The sequence below is a fragment of the Motacilla alba genome, chromosome 2 (assembly GCF_015832195.1).
Source record: "Motacilla alba alba isolate MOTALB_02 chromosome 2, Motacilla_alba_V1.0_pri, whole genome shotgun sequence".
NCBI lineage: Eukaryota > Metazoa > Chordata > Aves > Passeriformes > Motacillidae > Motacilla > Motacilla alba.
The window spans coordinates 27,916,066-27,931,481 of record NC_052017.1 but is presented as its reverse complement, the minus strand read 5'-3'; the positions used below and the strand labels follow the sequence as shown (position 1 = coordinate 27,931,481).

General features: G+C 34.6%; 1 protein-coding gene across 5 annotated transcripts in view; it reads left to right on the top strand.

Moving 5' to 3' along the window:
• Positions 1-15,416, top strand: part of ETV1 (ETS variant transcription factor 1) — a 71,170-nt gene that overhangs the window by 3,840 nt on the left and 51,914 nt on the right. For 3 of the 5 annotated variants that reach the window (XM_038127364.1, XM_038127362.1, XM_038127363.1), the window contains exons 4-5: positions 177-224; positions 10,166-10,219. In XM_038127364.1, the coding sequence (XP_037983292.1) occupies positions 177-224; positions 10,166-10,219 (102 nt within the window). Of the gene's footprint in view, positions 1-176; positions 225-601; positions 744-8,761; positions 8,859-10,165; positions 10,220-15,416 lie in introns of those variants that run through there. The other 2 variants (XM_038127365.1, XM_038127366.1) reach the window with 2 other exon arrangements.

The window sequence follows — 15,416 nt, the reverse complement described above, 5'->3', positions numbered from 1 at the left end:
TTTATTAATAGGTGTAGAAAAATCAGTAACTGATGCCTCAGAATGCCTGCTTTTTCTGTACACTTGACTGCTAAACCAGAATTAATGTATATTGCTCTTAAGGAAAAATATCTTTTTGAACCTATTTTAAACTTTTGAAGAGATTAAATTTTATCCATGTCTTTATCTTTTTGCAGAACTCTTTCAAGATCTGAGCCAATTACAGGAGACATGGCTTGCAGAAGGTAAGGGAAAAAAAACTGCTTGTAAAAAGAGGAAAAACAACTCTGGAGGGGAAAAAAAAAGTCCTGAACTTGCTGTCTTAATGTTCAGCCCAATTAATTGAGCTCTAAAAGAGCCACCTCATGTGTCATGCATACATTAGAGCCTCTGATGAGTTTGTCTTTGGGGACTCTGGGGCTGCTCTACCCAGTGTCATCACAAATTACCAGGAGAAATTGCTTCCAGCTCACAATCACATCTGCTTTTGGCAAGAACTAATGCACCAAGACTTCAAGTTCTAAGCCTCTGTTCAGATTTTAATTGCAATTGATCAGGTTTATATTATTGTACCTCGAGAGACTACATACAGCCAGAACTGGGCTTGCTGTTTCCTTTTCAGCAGCACATATAATTATTTGGTGTTCTGGTGGAGTACTTTTCTGATGGCAGAAATTAGTTTCTCTGGGTTCATCAGGACGGGATGCTTCAAGATTTAAGTGCAAGTGTCTTCTTTCCACCTTGTTCACAACACAGAACATTAGGTGTGTATGAAATACTTAACCAGTACTTTTTCTTTCTTTTCTTTTTTTTAATTTTTTTTCAGAAACCTTTAAATATTTTGCATGTTATTTTTGTCTTTGTATTTGTGGTTGTGAGATTCTGTACCGGGTGATTAGAAAACTAGCATCGGTCTGTTTTACACATGCATGCTCTTTTAAGTATTTCAAATAATCTTGCACATTCTAGTGAAGAGACAAGGTTTGAGAACAATAATGTACAAATCTGAATTTTGAGTAGTTCTTGAGATATTCATTTAACAGTAACAAAAATGAGCTGCTGCATTAGAACTTTAGCAAGTTGCAAGGTACCTTTTTGCTTGTTGAAGTCTGTTTGTTTTCAGCAACATTTTCTGATTTTTTTCTTTGATATTTGCAGTACTGTTTATTTGAAGCATAAAGATTTTTGTGCATTATCTCTTCTTAATATTTCTAGTCAGTTTTTTATGTAAACTTCTGCATCTGAAATAGACATAAATTTGATGCAAGTTAAAATAATCTCTCCAGATTCATCCTGATTTAATTGAATGTGAGTATTCACAAATGTTTAAGTTTTTTTCCTGTACAGGACTATGCACAGCTGTTTATAGAAGAGATGTTCTGTGTTTGGGTTTTTTTTTATTTTTTTTGGTTGTTGCTGTTGGGATTTTTTTTTGGTCTTGATTTTTTTTTGTTTGTTTTGTTTTGGTTTTGTTTTAAAGGAGGGATGTTGGGGTGAAATGCTTGCTGTTAGTGTTCATAGAAAGGGAAATACTGCTGACTACTTGTTTATGCTTTGATTCTGTTTTAACAGCTTTTTGTGTGGTTTCTTTACCTATTAGGAAGTTGTGAGGCATTGTTTATTGTGGTGATGTTTTTTTTTTTCTGCTGGTATTAGTTTTTGTATGGGATTATTCTGTGTATAATCAAAAACCCCTCCTGAAATTAATGGAACAGAGAATATATTTTTATGAACTAATACAATTCTTCCCTAATAATTGAAAACAGGCTGTCCTGAACTAAGATAATTTTTGTAGTGTAATGGTCAGCTGTAGCTGTCTCCCTGTGGTGATTTTCCTAAGGAGCTCTTTACATTGTATCATCTCATTCATGTTAGCAATCAGAAACATGTTAAAATGCTACTCAAAAGATACTACATTTTAATTTAGAGCTAAACTTTGAGTTTGACTGTTTCACTGGCATAGGTGGTTTTGTTTCTGAAAAATGGTTAAATTTCTTTGATCTTAAGTCAGAAAAAATACAGGCAGATTCATAATGCATATGCAGATAATAATGGAAGTTTGAAAAATAATGCAGAATTTAAAACTGAAATTCTATCATTTCCATAGGTACATAAATTAATGTAATGGCAATTTTTTTTCTGAAGGCACTGCTTATTTTAGACTAGAATCATTTGTTTGAGAGCCTTTTAACCTCTTTGTCAGAGAGTATTTCACTAAAAAAAAAATTAAATAGGTTTTGAGAGAGAAGGTGTCTAGTCCCATGTCAGCTAGGTTGAATAACCTTTATAAAGGCAGATAAAATAATCTGGGAAATATTTACAAATGAAAAAAGTTCCTTTTTTTTTTAATGTAGCAGAAAGAAATAAACCTGAATAACAGTATTTGTCCACACTATGCTGCATCTAAGTATTACAGGTTTTTCAATGTTCTAGAAATACTTTAAGAAATCTCTGTTTCGAGCCATGCCGTGGTTTGAGCTGTTTCATGAAACAAACTTTGCACAGCTTTTCATAAACTAAAGCTGAAATAAAAAGTTAAGATGCCAACATCAAATATTGAGCTATTATCTTGATCCCCATGTTTTATGAAAAAAAAACAAAAGCCCACCCTTAGCAACTTCTGTTAGTCTGTATAATATGCTAGTATTTGAGGACATTGTAGCTCTGCTCAAATGTCTATATGGATGAGCTTAGCCAGGGAACAGATTTTGAAATCAGACTTGTTTACCCATTGCTAGATGTGTCCATTTATGTTCTTCTGGACCTTCCTAGGCTAGAAGTCTGCCAATTTGGCAGCATCAGTACTGTTTACATATTTCTTTTCATAATGCTCTGGAGCCAGGGAAATGACCATGAAATTTTAAAACATCTTGACCCTTTTTTAAGAAAAGCAGTGGCAGCTGACCAGGTTTCTCCCACAAGTTGAGATCCCCACTGGGGAGTAACCAGGTCAAAAATCTACTTATTAGTTAGGAGAAGAAAGTGAGTTGCATTTTATGACACACAAAAATAATGCTTGTGGATTTTTCTTTGTTTTACTTTTCCTGAAGCTGTCCTTACTGCATCACATATTTTAGCCTGAAGATTTTTACAGTTAGTGTCACCTGTGACAAGTTGGTGGTAAACAAGTAAACAGAAAAGAAATGTATTCTTTTCCTCTTGAAAATGGTGGGAGGTTCACTTGTATTAAAGAATTAATCCAAATGTAAACAATTTGTGTAACCTGTTTAATATTTTATTACTACATAATTAACATGCTGAATACTACTTACAGAGAGCTCACAAATGTATTCCACTAGCTGCATAGTAGATTTTTATGGAAATGAGTTTTACTTCTTACTTTGTGTAGTATTATACATGTAAGAAAGACTCTAAATTATTTTGATGTAAAACTTAGTCTATTTTGATGTAGAACAACTCTAAGATTGCCCTGTGTCAATTGTTATGCAAGACAGAAGATAGAGTATAACAGTTTTCTCATGCTGGAAATTGAAAATGGGAAGCCTTTAATAATTTTTTTCAATGTTCAACCTTGAAATAGTTAAAGTTGCCTATTGCTAACCAAGACAGATATTATTTGGATTTTATATTTAAATAACTCAGTGGCAACATTTTAACAAGGTAATACTATGAAATGGTTTTATTGAGTCCATGTATTTGGAATCAGATTGGTTCTGTCAGGTAGCTATTGTTCAGTGACTTGAAAAAAGTGGTTAAAATATTAATCTAATGTTATCTTGTCATGGTAGCTCTGTCTACTTGTTGTGGAACAAAATGAAGAGAGAACAAATTGTTAGTGAGTGAGTGAATGTTTCCTTTCTATGGTGAAAGCATTTGGTTTTGGGGAATACTAGGTTAACAAAATACTCAGATTTAAAAAAAATAATATTTAGATACTAATTTCTCCTACAGATTGTTTAAGATACATAAAAGACATCCCAAGCGAAGACAAATAATAAATTTATGCACTAGATCTGGTTCTTGGAGCAATAGTTAACAAGCTTCTCAGATGGCAATATACTGAAAACAAAACTATAACATTCTTTGTGTGATTTAAAAAACATACAAAAAGATTAAGTAAGCAGAAAAGGGTTTGAAATAACAGCTACAGGTAACGGGTTCGTGCCTCTACCACAACTCTGCTAAATTGAGTGGATGGCTTCTTCAGGCTGCTGGTTTTCGGAAGCCACTTCTTAGTATCTGAAAGAAGTCATTTCTCTCAAACAATTATTGGCCAACTTTGGAATGGACTTGAGGAAATAGGTTTCTTCCCTCTGTTCTCCTAATGTGAAGGTCCCACCAGTGTTGCAGTGATGTCTAAGCAAGTGTTGACTTGTAGTTTGTTTCTTGAATGAGGAGGCGTGAAAGGAAATAGTTTCTAGGTCTTGAAGGATTGCTTTTAATAAAAGAGAGTACTGGATCTTTAAATGTTGGTCTAGTTAGAGTGACTTTGTTTAATTGGGCTAACCAGCTTTTTTCTGCCAAAAAGTTGTCAAATTTAGCCAGTGTAAGGCAGACGGTATGTAACCACATTCAAGAACTATCCACATTTTTATAGGAGCAATAAGAGTCAGGAACTTGTAATTTAGTACCTCTATGACTGAAATCTGCCTGACAGGAACAAACACTCTTAAAAGAAGTGAAAACACTTTCAGTTTGTAGTACAGAGAATATCTTATTCCCCTTTTTTTTTTTTTTTTTTGTGGACTCTAGTGATTTGATTGATTTGATTTTCTAATACTCACAGCTCGTGATCATAAATATCTGCACAAAAACCCTAGCAGTTAGATTAGGCAAAAAGGAGGGAAGGGGATGTTATTGAAATTAAAATCCAAAAGAAATAAACCCACCAAAAATCTACAAGTCTGAAAGTCTGTGTAGTAATAAACTTTTTCATGTTTTTCTTGTTTGCTAGTAAAGTAAATAATTTTACTCAAAATCGTGATTTTCAAAAGTGGACAGGGGTTTGCTAACCATGAGGCATGTAGCAAAATACTAAATGTGAGTACTCCTTTTAAAGCTAACTTTTTTTCTCATTTTTAGTATAGCAGCAAATGAAGAGCAGATTCTGCAAACCCATCTTCATATTTCTAGGGATTATTCACATAAGGAAGAATTTTGAGATCTGGAACTAGTTTTGAAGTGCATTTAAGTTTATTAGTCAGAGCATCTCAGGTTATGTAAAAAGGGTTTGGGGTTGTTTTGACAGCAAATCCAGTGCTTATGGGAAATAATTTTTTTTACCATCTTGAAATTTATCACTGTTTTACCTTCCCAGTGCTTCTTTGTTAGAAACAGTTGTTCCTGTGGAAAAAGTACAGCCACCAACCAACAGCCACCCCCCACCCCAGCTCTTGCAGGAATACTTAAAATTTAGCCAATCTTTCAGATATTCAGAACTGACAATGAATCAAAGAAAATTCAATAGATCCATTACTGTTGAGGCCCAAAGTCTTATTTTAGCTGAGGCCAAAATACTGCTCATATAGAATTTCCTGTCAATTTCAATTTCTTTTGCCACTTTGAATAAATGATGGATATTTTAAAACTAATTGCTCTTAGCTCTAAAAGTGAAGCATGAGGTCAGAGCACACAGTACCGCAGGAAGTGTTCTGCTACCCAAAATAAAGTTTTAAGTGAAGCATTTTCAGCTTCTTGTTTCTCTGGACAGTTTCCAGTTTGTTTTTTTTTTAACAGGAACACCTTTCTCTGGAGTGCAGCTGAGCTTTTGGAAGCAGTTTGTGAGTGGGAGAAGGAAGAGTTAAGTTTAAGCCCTTTATAGTTTGCTTAACTTTTCATTTATTAAATAACGTTCCTCAGCAGGTCTGTGCTGCATCTTGAGACAAAGCAGTGAAATCACTGTGTTTATGCCTAAAGTTCAAGTTTACTTTGCTGAAGCTTTCTGGAAGGGTGTGACATGAAAAGCTTGTGGTTGGGGCCACATGGTTCATGCTGGACTGTGTTTTTGTGAATGGAGGCAGAACTCCAGTTCTGACTGCTTGTCTTGAGGAATTGCTTCGGAGATCAGCTGTCTCATTCACTGGCAGAAAGAATGACTCATACATCTTCTGCCTTGTTTGGCTCCAGGTCATTGTTACAGTGGATAGAGCTGGTTTTAATTAAATATTAACTCCTTTTGTCCTGGATGCTTGTTAATGGGGACTTTTTGTTTACTTGCAATGAAAGCAAGCTAACAGGCCTGAGTTCTAAACTTTTTTTCCCCTCCAAATTGCTTTTCCTTTGCAAAATGAGCTGTCAGTTCAGCCTTTCAAAGAGTGTTTAAAGCTTTAAAAACTACAAACAAGCATTGAGTATTTTTGTGCTGTGAATGTTTGCATATCTCAGTAGGTAGTGAAACTGTAAAACCTAAACTGATAACATCTTCAAGATCGTCATTCAAATTTCTTCATGCTTTCCAAATCCTCTTGAGACATTATAGCTATAGTCAGAAGGAAAAAAAAAACTTTTGGTAATATTCTAGGCTGAGTTGGATAGCTTATGCTGCAGATGTTGTCTGCTTCAGGAGTCTGAGACTTGATGGCTCTGAATGTTGAATGAACTCATGTAGCTGCTTCTGCTATAAGCAGTAAAAGCCACATGCTTAATATCCTTCAAAACCTTTTATCAGTCTTTTGGAATATACTTGCCTTCTCAGACCCCCATAATTAAGTAGCTCAAGGAAATGTTCTCATTCAGATGGGTGATCATTTCAGATATCTTTTTTCAATTTCCCTCTGAATGGCAATGTAAAAAAAAAAAGTTTTGCTGATTTCTGCATTGTGTCTTGTGTATGTTAACAGAAGTTTTTATGGTGGCCTTGCTAAGATGCAGTATTCATGAATAAAAGAGGAAGTGAATGGCCTGTGTATATAAATGTGTAGACAGTTGTGACGCTGCAAGTTATATTTTCTTTTCAGACATTCATGTTGAAGTGTCGTTACCTGCCTATTTAATTTGCTGCAAAATCTACCTGTAATTATCCAAAATACAGGTACAAAAGCCCTCCTCTGCTTGAGCAATGGGATGATGTATTCCAATGATACAGCGTCTCACAACGAGATGCTGGTGGAAGGAGTCTCTGTATGACAATGAGTGCTTGCATTTCAGCAGCATGATCATATGCAAGTTTCAGTTTTGCTTGTATAGGAATAATATCAGTAATAATTAAGTGAAAGAAATAAGCACTAATTTCCACTGTGGAAATTAGTTCTAATTTCCACAGTGGAAATTAGTTAGCAGTGGAACTTTTAACTTCTCCATATAGGCTTGTGGGCTCATTTCTAAGGTACTGATGCTACTAAATTTGCATTCCAGTCGGAAATGCATGTTCCTAGTTTGAATGTTTTGGTTGCTGTTATTTGTTATGTTTATATTTGGTAGGGTTTTAAACACTCCTTAACTTGCATTTTTCCTTTCTCCACAGAGACTTTTAAGGCTATGTTAATATTGCATTTAATGTAAATTTTGACAGCATAGTCTCCACCTGTTTCTAGAGTACCGATAAAATGATGTCTGTCTCTATTAAATATGCCTTCATAAATTTTGGGGATTCATGAATAAGGTGCATTATTCTTGTTAACTCCATAAACAAGAGCAAATCAGGGGCAATGGCAGTAATGCAGTGGTTTCTATGACAGTTCAACCAGATATATTTTGTTTTTTTCATAGAGTACTATGGCTGGGGAAAAAAAAGGACCTTACTTACTGATATATACGTAAATCTCTACAACAGATTTTTTTCTGGACTAAGTCAAATTAAACTGATAAAACCAGAATGAAGCACTGGTGAAGCTGTCCAGTGCACACAGAACGCTCTTTGGAAAGTTATATGAGATTTCTATCCCTGTTCTGCAACCACTAAATGCAGCCTCTTTATTTAAACAGAAGGGGATTTTGTTTTCTTTGAGGCTTTTAAAGATATCCTAGTTTCAGAAATTTATATATATATATATATATATATATATATATATGTATGTCACTACATATACATGTATACATAAAATGCAGGTGCATGTTAAAAAAATTAATTCTGCTAGCTTCCTTGTTGCATTTGAAAATGATGGGTGGCTTAAGAAAAATGTGTGGGATGTGTCTTCTGTAAACAAGTTACTTGATTCAATTACTTTAACTCTGAATGTACTCACAGATGCTTCAAAAACAAGTGGAAATATTAGAAATCTTAGGAACTGATTTCTAAGTAGAAGACCTTGATTTCATAATCAGATTTTTCTGTGACAGTCAAATTGTTGGCATTTTTGTAAGGAAAATGCAAAACATTCACATGTAGTCAATTGCATGAAATGTCAGAAATTGTGGACTGTTGGTATTTGGGCTCATCCTGTCCCTGAGTGCATTCTTGGTAAAGCTTCTGTGATTTCTCTGGGAAAAACTGAATGCATCAAAATGCTGGGAATATTTGGGTTGGTAGTGTTTTATACAACTTCAAACTTCGTGGAGCCAATACGTCCTCAGAGGTATTGGTTTATTCTAAAAGGATGGGTTACTGTCAGGTTTGATTTTGTTCAGTTTTTTTTTTTAATTAGAAACCCGAACAGCAAAGCAACAGTAGCTACGCTTTTTTTTTTTTCCCCAAAGTAAGGCTAATTACACTTAGTGTATTTATCTCACACTTCTTTTCAAATCTGTATTTGCGCATTTCCAAGGTCATTTGTTTTTAAGAGGTATTTGCTGCAACTAAGACAGTAGGATTTTAATTTTATTTTAAAACCCAGAGCAAATAATTTTTCAGTATTATGAACCTGATTCTGAACTCTTTACCCAGGAAAAAAACTTCCAGTTAAGTCATTAGAAATATTTCCTGAGTAAAGGAGTGGAGATCTGGTCCATGAAGAGCACTGTAATGCACATTCAAAATAATTGTGAGTAATTTTAATTAAATATATATTTTTAATTCAAGCAAATTATATAAAAACTAGTAGAAATTGCACATATATAATGGGGAATATGCATTTCCTATACTAGAAAATGTTCCGAAGGGCATGAAAGTCACATTTTATCAATTAATGTATATGAGAACATTTCATAGTCTCAGTTTCGATAAATGATTATATAAGCAGCATTTACCTTTCAAATCTTGTTGGGTAACCAGATCATGGCAGATGTTAACTTTTAATTAAGATCATATGAATTATTTGCTTGTCTTTGGACAAGAACTGTGCAAAGTATTTTCAAACGAGAATTTTACGCAGCTGTGCTGCGGCGATTCCAGTTAGTGTGGATGTTGAGGAAAAGATGACAAAGGTAAGAGAAGATAAGCTGGATCTCTCTTGATGTACCAGAAACAGTCATGCTCCAAGGATGCCGCTTCTGTGTAATGTTCTGCAGTTATTTGAATGTATTCATCTATAATAAACGCTTAGTGCTATTTCAGCTTAAATGGTTTAAATGAGTTTACCACACAGTTTGAGAGATGGATAATGTCTTAGATATACAACGAAAAGGAAATGGGGTACCAGAGGAGCAAAATTATCTATCAGCAGACCGTGAAATGATTGTATTTAATAGCTCAGGTTTGTGATGGAAGTTTCCTAAAAGCAAAGACGATCTTACAAAAGGCAAATGGATGTTAATCATGATTTTTGTTTTAAGTAAATCTTTTTCGATGTCTGAAATGTTGTCATTGCACCAGGAATTCTGTGGTATGGTAAAATAGTTCTTTTTGAATATTTAAAACAATAACAAAAAATCTCTACTGTGTTGGCTGACTGCCATGAACAATTGGAATCACTTTTAAGTAAGCCGAAGGTGTGGTAGTTTCAAGTTAAAGAAGCATTAGTGTTAATCAGTGGGATTTGGTTTTATGTGGACTTGATGTGCAGATATTTTGAAAATAAGCACTAATGAGTTTTACCAGTGGCTTGGTAGGTTCAGATCCTGGTACAGGGAGTGAGGCAGGGCCAGTGAGTCCCCACATCCTCTCATTCCCATTGTTCTGTGCCGGGGCTTCTCTGGACTCACGCTGCACCACACAGCTTCACCCCAGGGCTTATCTGATATTAAAATGATGCGCTTGCCTGATTTTCATACCCAACAATGAAGAAACAAAAAATCATAATTTTAAATTTGACTGTGCTTTAAATTAAGCACAAGAGTCTTTATTTATGCTTTAATGGCTTCTTTTAATTCTTGTTTTTTGTTTGTTTTGTTTTTCTTTTCTTTTCTTCAGCTCAGGTACCTGACAATGATGAGCAGTTTGTGCCAGACTATCAGGCTGAAAGTTGTAAGTATACTACAAATCATCGCTTTCTTGAAATATATATATTTGTATATTTGTATCTGCATCTTCCTATTTGTAATTTATTTTGTCATCCGTGGTCATGTGATAGCTCCTTTTGCTGATCGGTGACATCAGTGTGATGAGTAGATAAAGCAAGTGGCATTTTGATGTGCAGCCAAAAGAACTTCTTTGGGCTGAAGGTATAACCTTTAACATGGGGCCCTTCCCTGTCGTTTCCACCCGCAGCCCCAGGGAAGCATGGAAAAACTTAGGTTGTGGAGGTGGAAGGAGTTTCTTTGTCTGTAGAGTGTGCAGAGGAGCTTTTTAGCCGGTACAGATCAGATACTGTGAGACATAGGATGCATCTCTGCTGGGCAGAAGTCTGGCTGCTCAACATGTTTTGTGCATGAATAAATAAATAAAATTCTCCACGTAATCAATCAAATACAGCCACAGCTGAAGCATTTTAAAGTTGTCTTAGCACGTGGCATTTTCTTGTTCAAACAATATTTTCCTTTGAGTTAATCGGTGAAAACAGGAGTTATGTTAAGCTGGGTGTTGCATTGTTTTCTACTTACTTAGCAAGAGTCTAAACTTATTTTTATCAGCCTATACTGCTCAAGTCTTGCCTTCACCTATTAAAATGCTCCTGTTCTGTTAAATGCTGGCTTCATTTCGCTGTACCTGATGTTCTGTAGTGTTGGGTGATTGCAAGGGCATAGCATGAGAAACGTCTGACAGTCACAGGCTTCTTGGAGCTTCGTTTTGTAGTTTTGTTCTCATGGCAAGGCTTCTCCCTGTCATCAGAGGTCTCTTCTAAACAGTGTCTGCTGGTTGTAGCAAAGCACATGGTAGCTTTTCCATTTTGCTAAATAACTTAAATAGTTTATCCTATTGGAGTGAATTACCGCAGTTCAGTAAACCAGATAGCTGTTAAACATGGCATTCATATACTGAAATATTAAGATTAATATAGAGAGATTAGGAAGAATTGCATTTAAATTGTCTTTAAACCAAAAAAAAAAAATCACACTTACTGAATTTTCATATAAATCTTTTAGATTATTTTTTCCAGTTATTAAGAAGCTGATTTAAGAAGAATTCATTGAGAATATTCATAACAGCATTTTGTGAGGCAAAAAAAAAGCCCACACTTTTTTTTTAATTCCCTGGAGTTGTTGCTATGCAGGATAGTATCCCTGTACAGCAACAATTTCAATTAGTTTTTCTGTCAAAGTTCCTGTACATATTCTAACCAACAATCATGGTCACTTTTAAACTTTGAAAATTGCTTTTTATAACAGAGGTTGTTTTTTTTTACCTCTGTCTTCAAAGACTTAAAAAAAAATTATAATAGAAAAGACAGAACAATCTATAAATTGAAAATCAGATATGTTACTTTACGTATGGATCTGTGTCCAAATATAGTCATTCATGCATATGCCTTTGTGTAAGAGTACAAAGTTCAACTGGGGCTTCTATTAACCCACAATTATCGTTAAACAAGTCAATGATTCTTGGAAAATAATTTGTGGACTATGAAAAGCCCTATTGAAGCTGGCCACTGCTTTTGGTGATAAAGAAATTCTCCTAATATGGCTATTTTATTAATGCTGTTGTGTTTCAAAGTTCCTTAGCCACAGCTTACACAGTATTATCAAAGGAACATTTATTTCTTCATTTCAGTTGGTTTCTTTATCTTAAGTAAAGGTCAGGAGAGCTTCCTGGAGAGTTACTCTGGCAAAGGTTGTGGAGTTTCAGACATATACTTGGATATAATGTATGTAGCTGTGGGCTCTGCAAAACAGGAACGGAGATCAACATAACCAAAGCCATGGGGAAATTACTGCTGCAGAAGTAGCACAATTGTGACTATTTTCTCTAGATCCAAGCCTGCCTTCAAACTCCATTATAATGACTTGCTCTATATAGTCTATAACTGTGCAGTACTGAGCCCATTACTGGCAGCAGTCTGGCAGAAGCATTTGATTTCCTTTTTTTAAAAATCTACTTAAATTTATTTTATTTTATTAATTTTAATTTTAATTTTAATTTTTACATGGGAGAGAATGGACAAGCTGTCATAGATTTAGTGTTTAATACATTTAATTGAGGCAAAAATGAAGGACAGAAGTGTAAACTGATGAAGGGGGTCACAGCCACTTTAGTTTAAAGGCATCTAAACTAAACTGTGCTTTGCTACAGAAATTTCATTTATGGGGCTAGATATAGATAGGGGTGTGTATGTGATGTGCAAAGTGTGTAATGAAAACTGAAGTGTTCCAGTGAAACAGTTACAATCTGCAGTCCAGGTAGAAAAAATAATGACATTTTATTTATAGCTTCATTGCTTGAGAAAGAGGCTTTAAAACCGAGATAGATCTGTGCAGTTAAATTGAAAGTTGTGATGTTAAATTGAAACATTAAAAGGAGACTTAAGAAACTTCAGTAACAGTGGCAGTTCTGGAGCAGCGGGGTTAAAATTTTCTTGCCTAGAAATCACCCAGCTTGGTGATCTGAAGAAATCAGCTCTTGAAGCAAGATGTGGAAGATAATGGAGGAGCTGATATGCCAAGATCATGTGCTATGTCCTAGCACTGAGCAGGATTAAATGCCCCTTAAAGTGCTGTGGCTTTTGCCTTTATTTTCTGTAATAATGATTTTAACTAGTGAAACTGCACTGGTATTAGTAACTAGGGGAAACATTTAGTTTAGATTAGATATACAGTCCACTTTGCCCATTCAGGGATTTAACTTCAAAGCTAGCTTCTGACCATGAATATTTCAATTATGACTTGCTATTAAACTTCAATCAGTTTTTGAAAAGCAAACATAATATGTGTATTTATAGTTAGGTGTGGGCTTTAGATATTATGAGTGAGATCAACAGCTAGCATAACTTCATGTGGTATTATTGACGTTATTGGAATTACGTATATTTCTATTAGCTAAGGATCCAGTATGTCAAGCTTTAAGCTGTTTAAAAGTAAAATTTGTTTTGTTACTCCTTTAAGTCTTCTGGAAAGAGGCCCTTCCTACCATAAGAATCTTAGTAATGACTGCACTTTCAAATCTTACTTTTTTGTCATCAAAGCCCCATCTTCTCTTACCTTTTTATGAAATATTTTTTAACTTAGCATACCTATCACAAGGAACCTTTTTGTAATTTTAATTAGAGTGAATGGAATTTAGAGTATATAACTACCTTGTTTGGCTGAAATTTGAAAAGCAAAACGCAGTTTGGTTTCTTATACCTTTCTACTTTCTTTGAGCCCTGAAATTCTTGAGTTCTAAGAGGCAACAATATATATAGAAAAGATTTTTTTTGTTGTTGAAATTATACAGGAAAAATACTGAATTGCATATTAAATAGTGTCATTTTCTTAGTTTTTCATTTTCATTCTCACAAGAAATAAAAGTTCCACAGAAAGAGTGAAGAATCTTCTACAGGCTTTTTCCCAAAAATGCTGTTTTAGGCAGGTTGGTTTTGTCTCTTTCTGAATCTGCTTCTATAATGCAGTTCACTTGTTTCCTGAATATTCAAGTAACTTCCTAATGACTATTCTTCAACAATAACATGAAAAGTTGTGTAAAGCAAAGATGTAAAAAATCTGTTTGCTCTGAAAAGGTGAATGTTTTGGTGTGTTTTTTTAATCAACATTCTGCATGTGACACTTTTTCCTAATTCTTATCCAATTCATAAAACCTAATTAAGCTGGTTTTCTCTCCATGTAGAGTCAGTATTCACATTTGGAGAAGGGTGACCTGTGTTAACTTCCTCAGATAAGGTTTCCTATTGTTTCAAGTCCATTTTCATATACTGAGGAGGAGCCAGATCCTGAACTGGTTGTAATCAGTGGCAAGGCTTTCAGATACTGTAGAACAGCAAGGACTTTCCACTCCAGGAGCAAAAATGAATAAAGTGTTCAGTTTGCTCGAAGTCAATAGCTGTTGAGGTGAAGATTACTTGCTCCCATTGTTTGGATGGTTTCTGTGACAGACACAAGAGGAAGTAGGTAGGATTTGCTGATGATTAAAAGATGTAGTTTGCAAAGAAAACTTGGTATTGTCAACAAAACACTGAATTGTAACGCGACCTTGGTACAGTTGGTTATAAATGGGGATTACTCGGCACCAAACTTGATTGCCTGGTGTCTTAATAGTATAATCATGGTTTATTTTGTTTAAATAGTATGTATTTGCATGGTTCTACTTTTTCAGAGTTTTCTTTTTCTTTTTTTTCTCTTTTGCCCTGAAGCATTAGCTACATATTTAAAATTAATGATAAATTCTAGATTTTGGCTTTTATTTGCTATGGAGTTTCTGTTAATGTCTTATGCTTTACCTTCTTGATCAGTTTCCTTCCTTCTCATTTATTTTGTTCTTGTATTGTTTCTGAGATCATCACAGCCTTACCTTGCCGCTGCCAAGGGGTAAATGTTAGTGTTAGACCACATCTGTTGACAGCAAATGGGAAGGGCTGGCTGTAAAAATCCATGCTTCTCCATGTCTGATTAAACTTTAAGATAGAAAAAATACTTTTTTTAGTAGTGATTTTGTCACTGATCTTTCATGACCTTTATTCATTCTCTTTCCTCTTTTTTTGTTCCTCCAGGTTTAGTAAAGGGGTGCTTTCAATGTAGATGCCAGGAATCTTAAATTATTCAGGGATGTGCTTTTTAGATGCTCTGGCTTCAATCTTTAAAAGCCTGTTAAAGAGAGATTCTTTACATAGGCTTCAGGTAGCTGTATTCTTCTGTCATTTTAACTAATGGTGTAGGATATTCCAAATGCAGTTTAAATGAAGAAAAGCTTTAATATTTATTTATATATTTGCAGCATGCAAAATAATGGGTTTTTTTTGCATTACCATATAAAAATGCTTCTTTTGTTTTGTTTTCTTTTTCTTTCTGTGATTTAAATTTCAGAAGTGAATTTCAGAATTAGAAGAGCATTTTCTGCTTGATTTAGTATGGCAAGGGCCGGTCAGAAATTGATAGAGGTTAATTTTCCCTTATTTTGACATATTCTGGAGAAGAAACCCCATGCAATAAAAGTAGAAAACACCAGAATACTAGGAGTTCTGACAGGTCTACTGAAGTCAAAATGAGGTATATTTACTGGAATTGATTTTGGTTTTGATGCAGAATAGTTTAATTTTGCAGCTTCTAGAAAAGATTTTAGTGGACTAAAAAAAAGT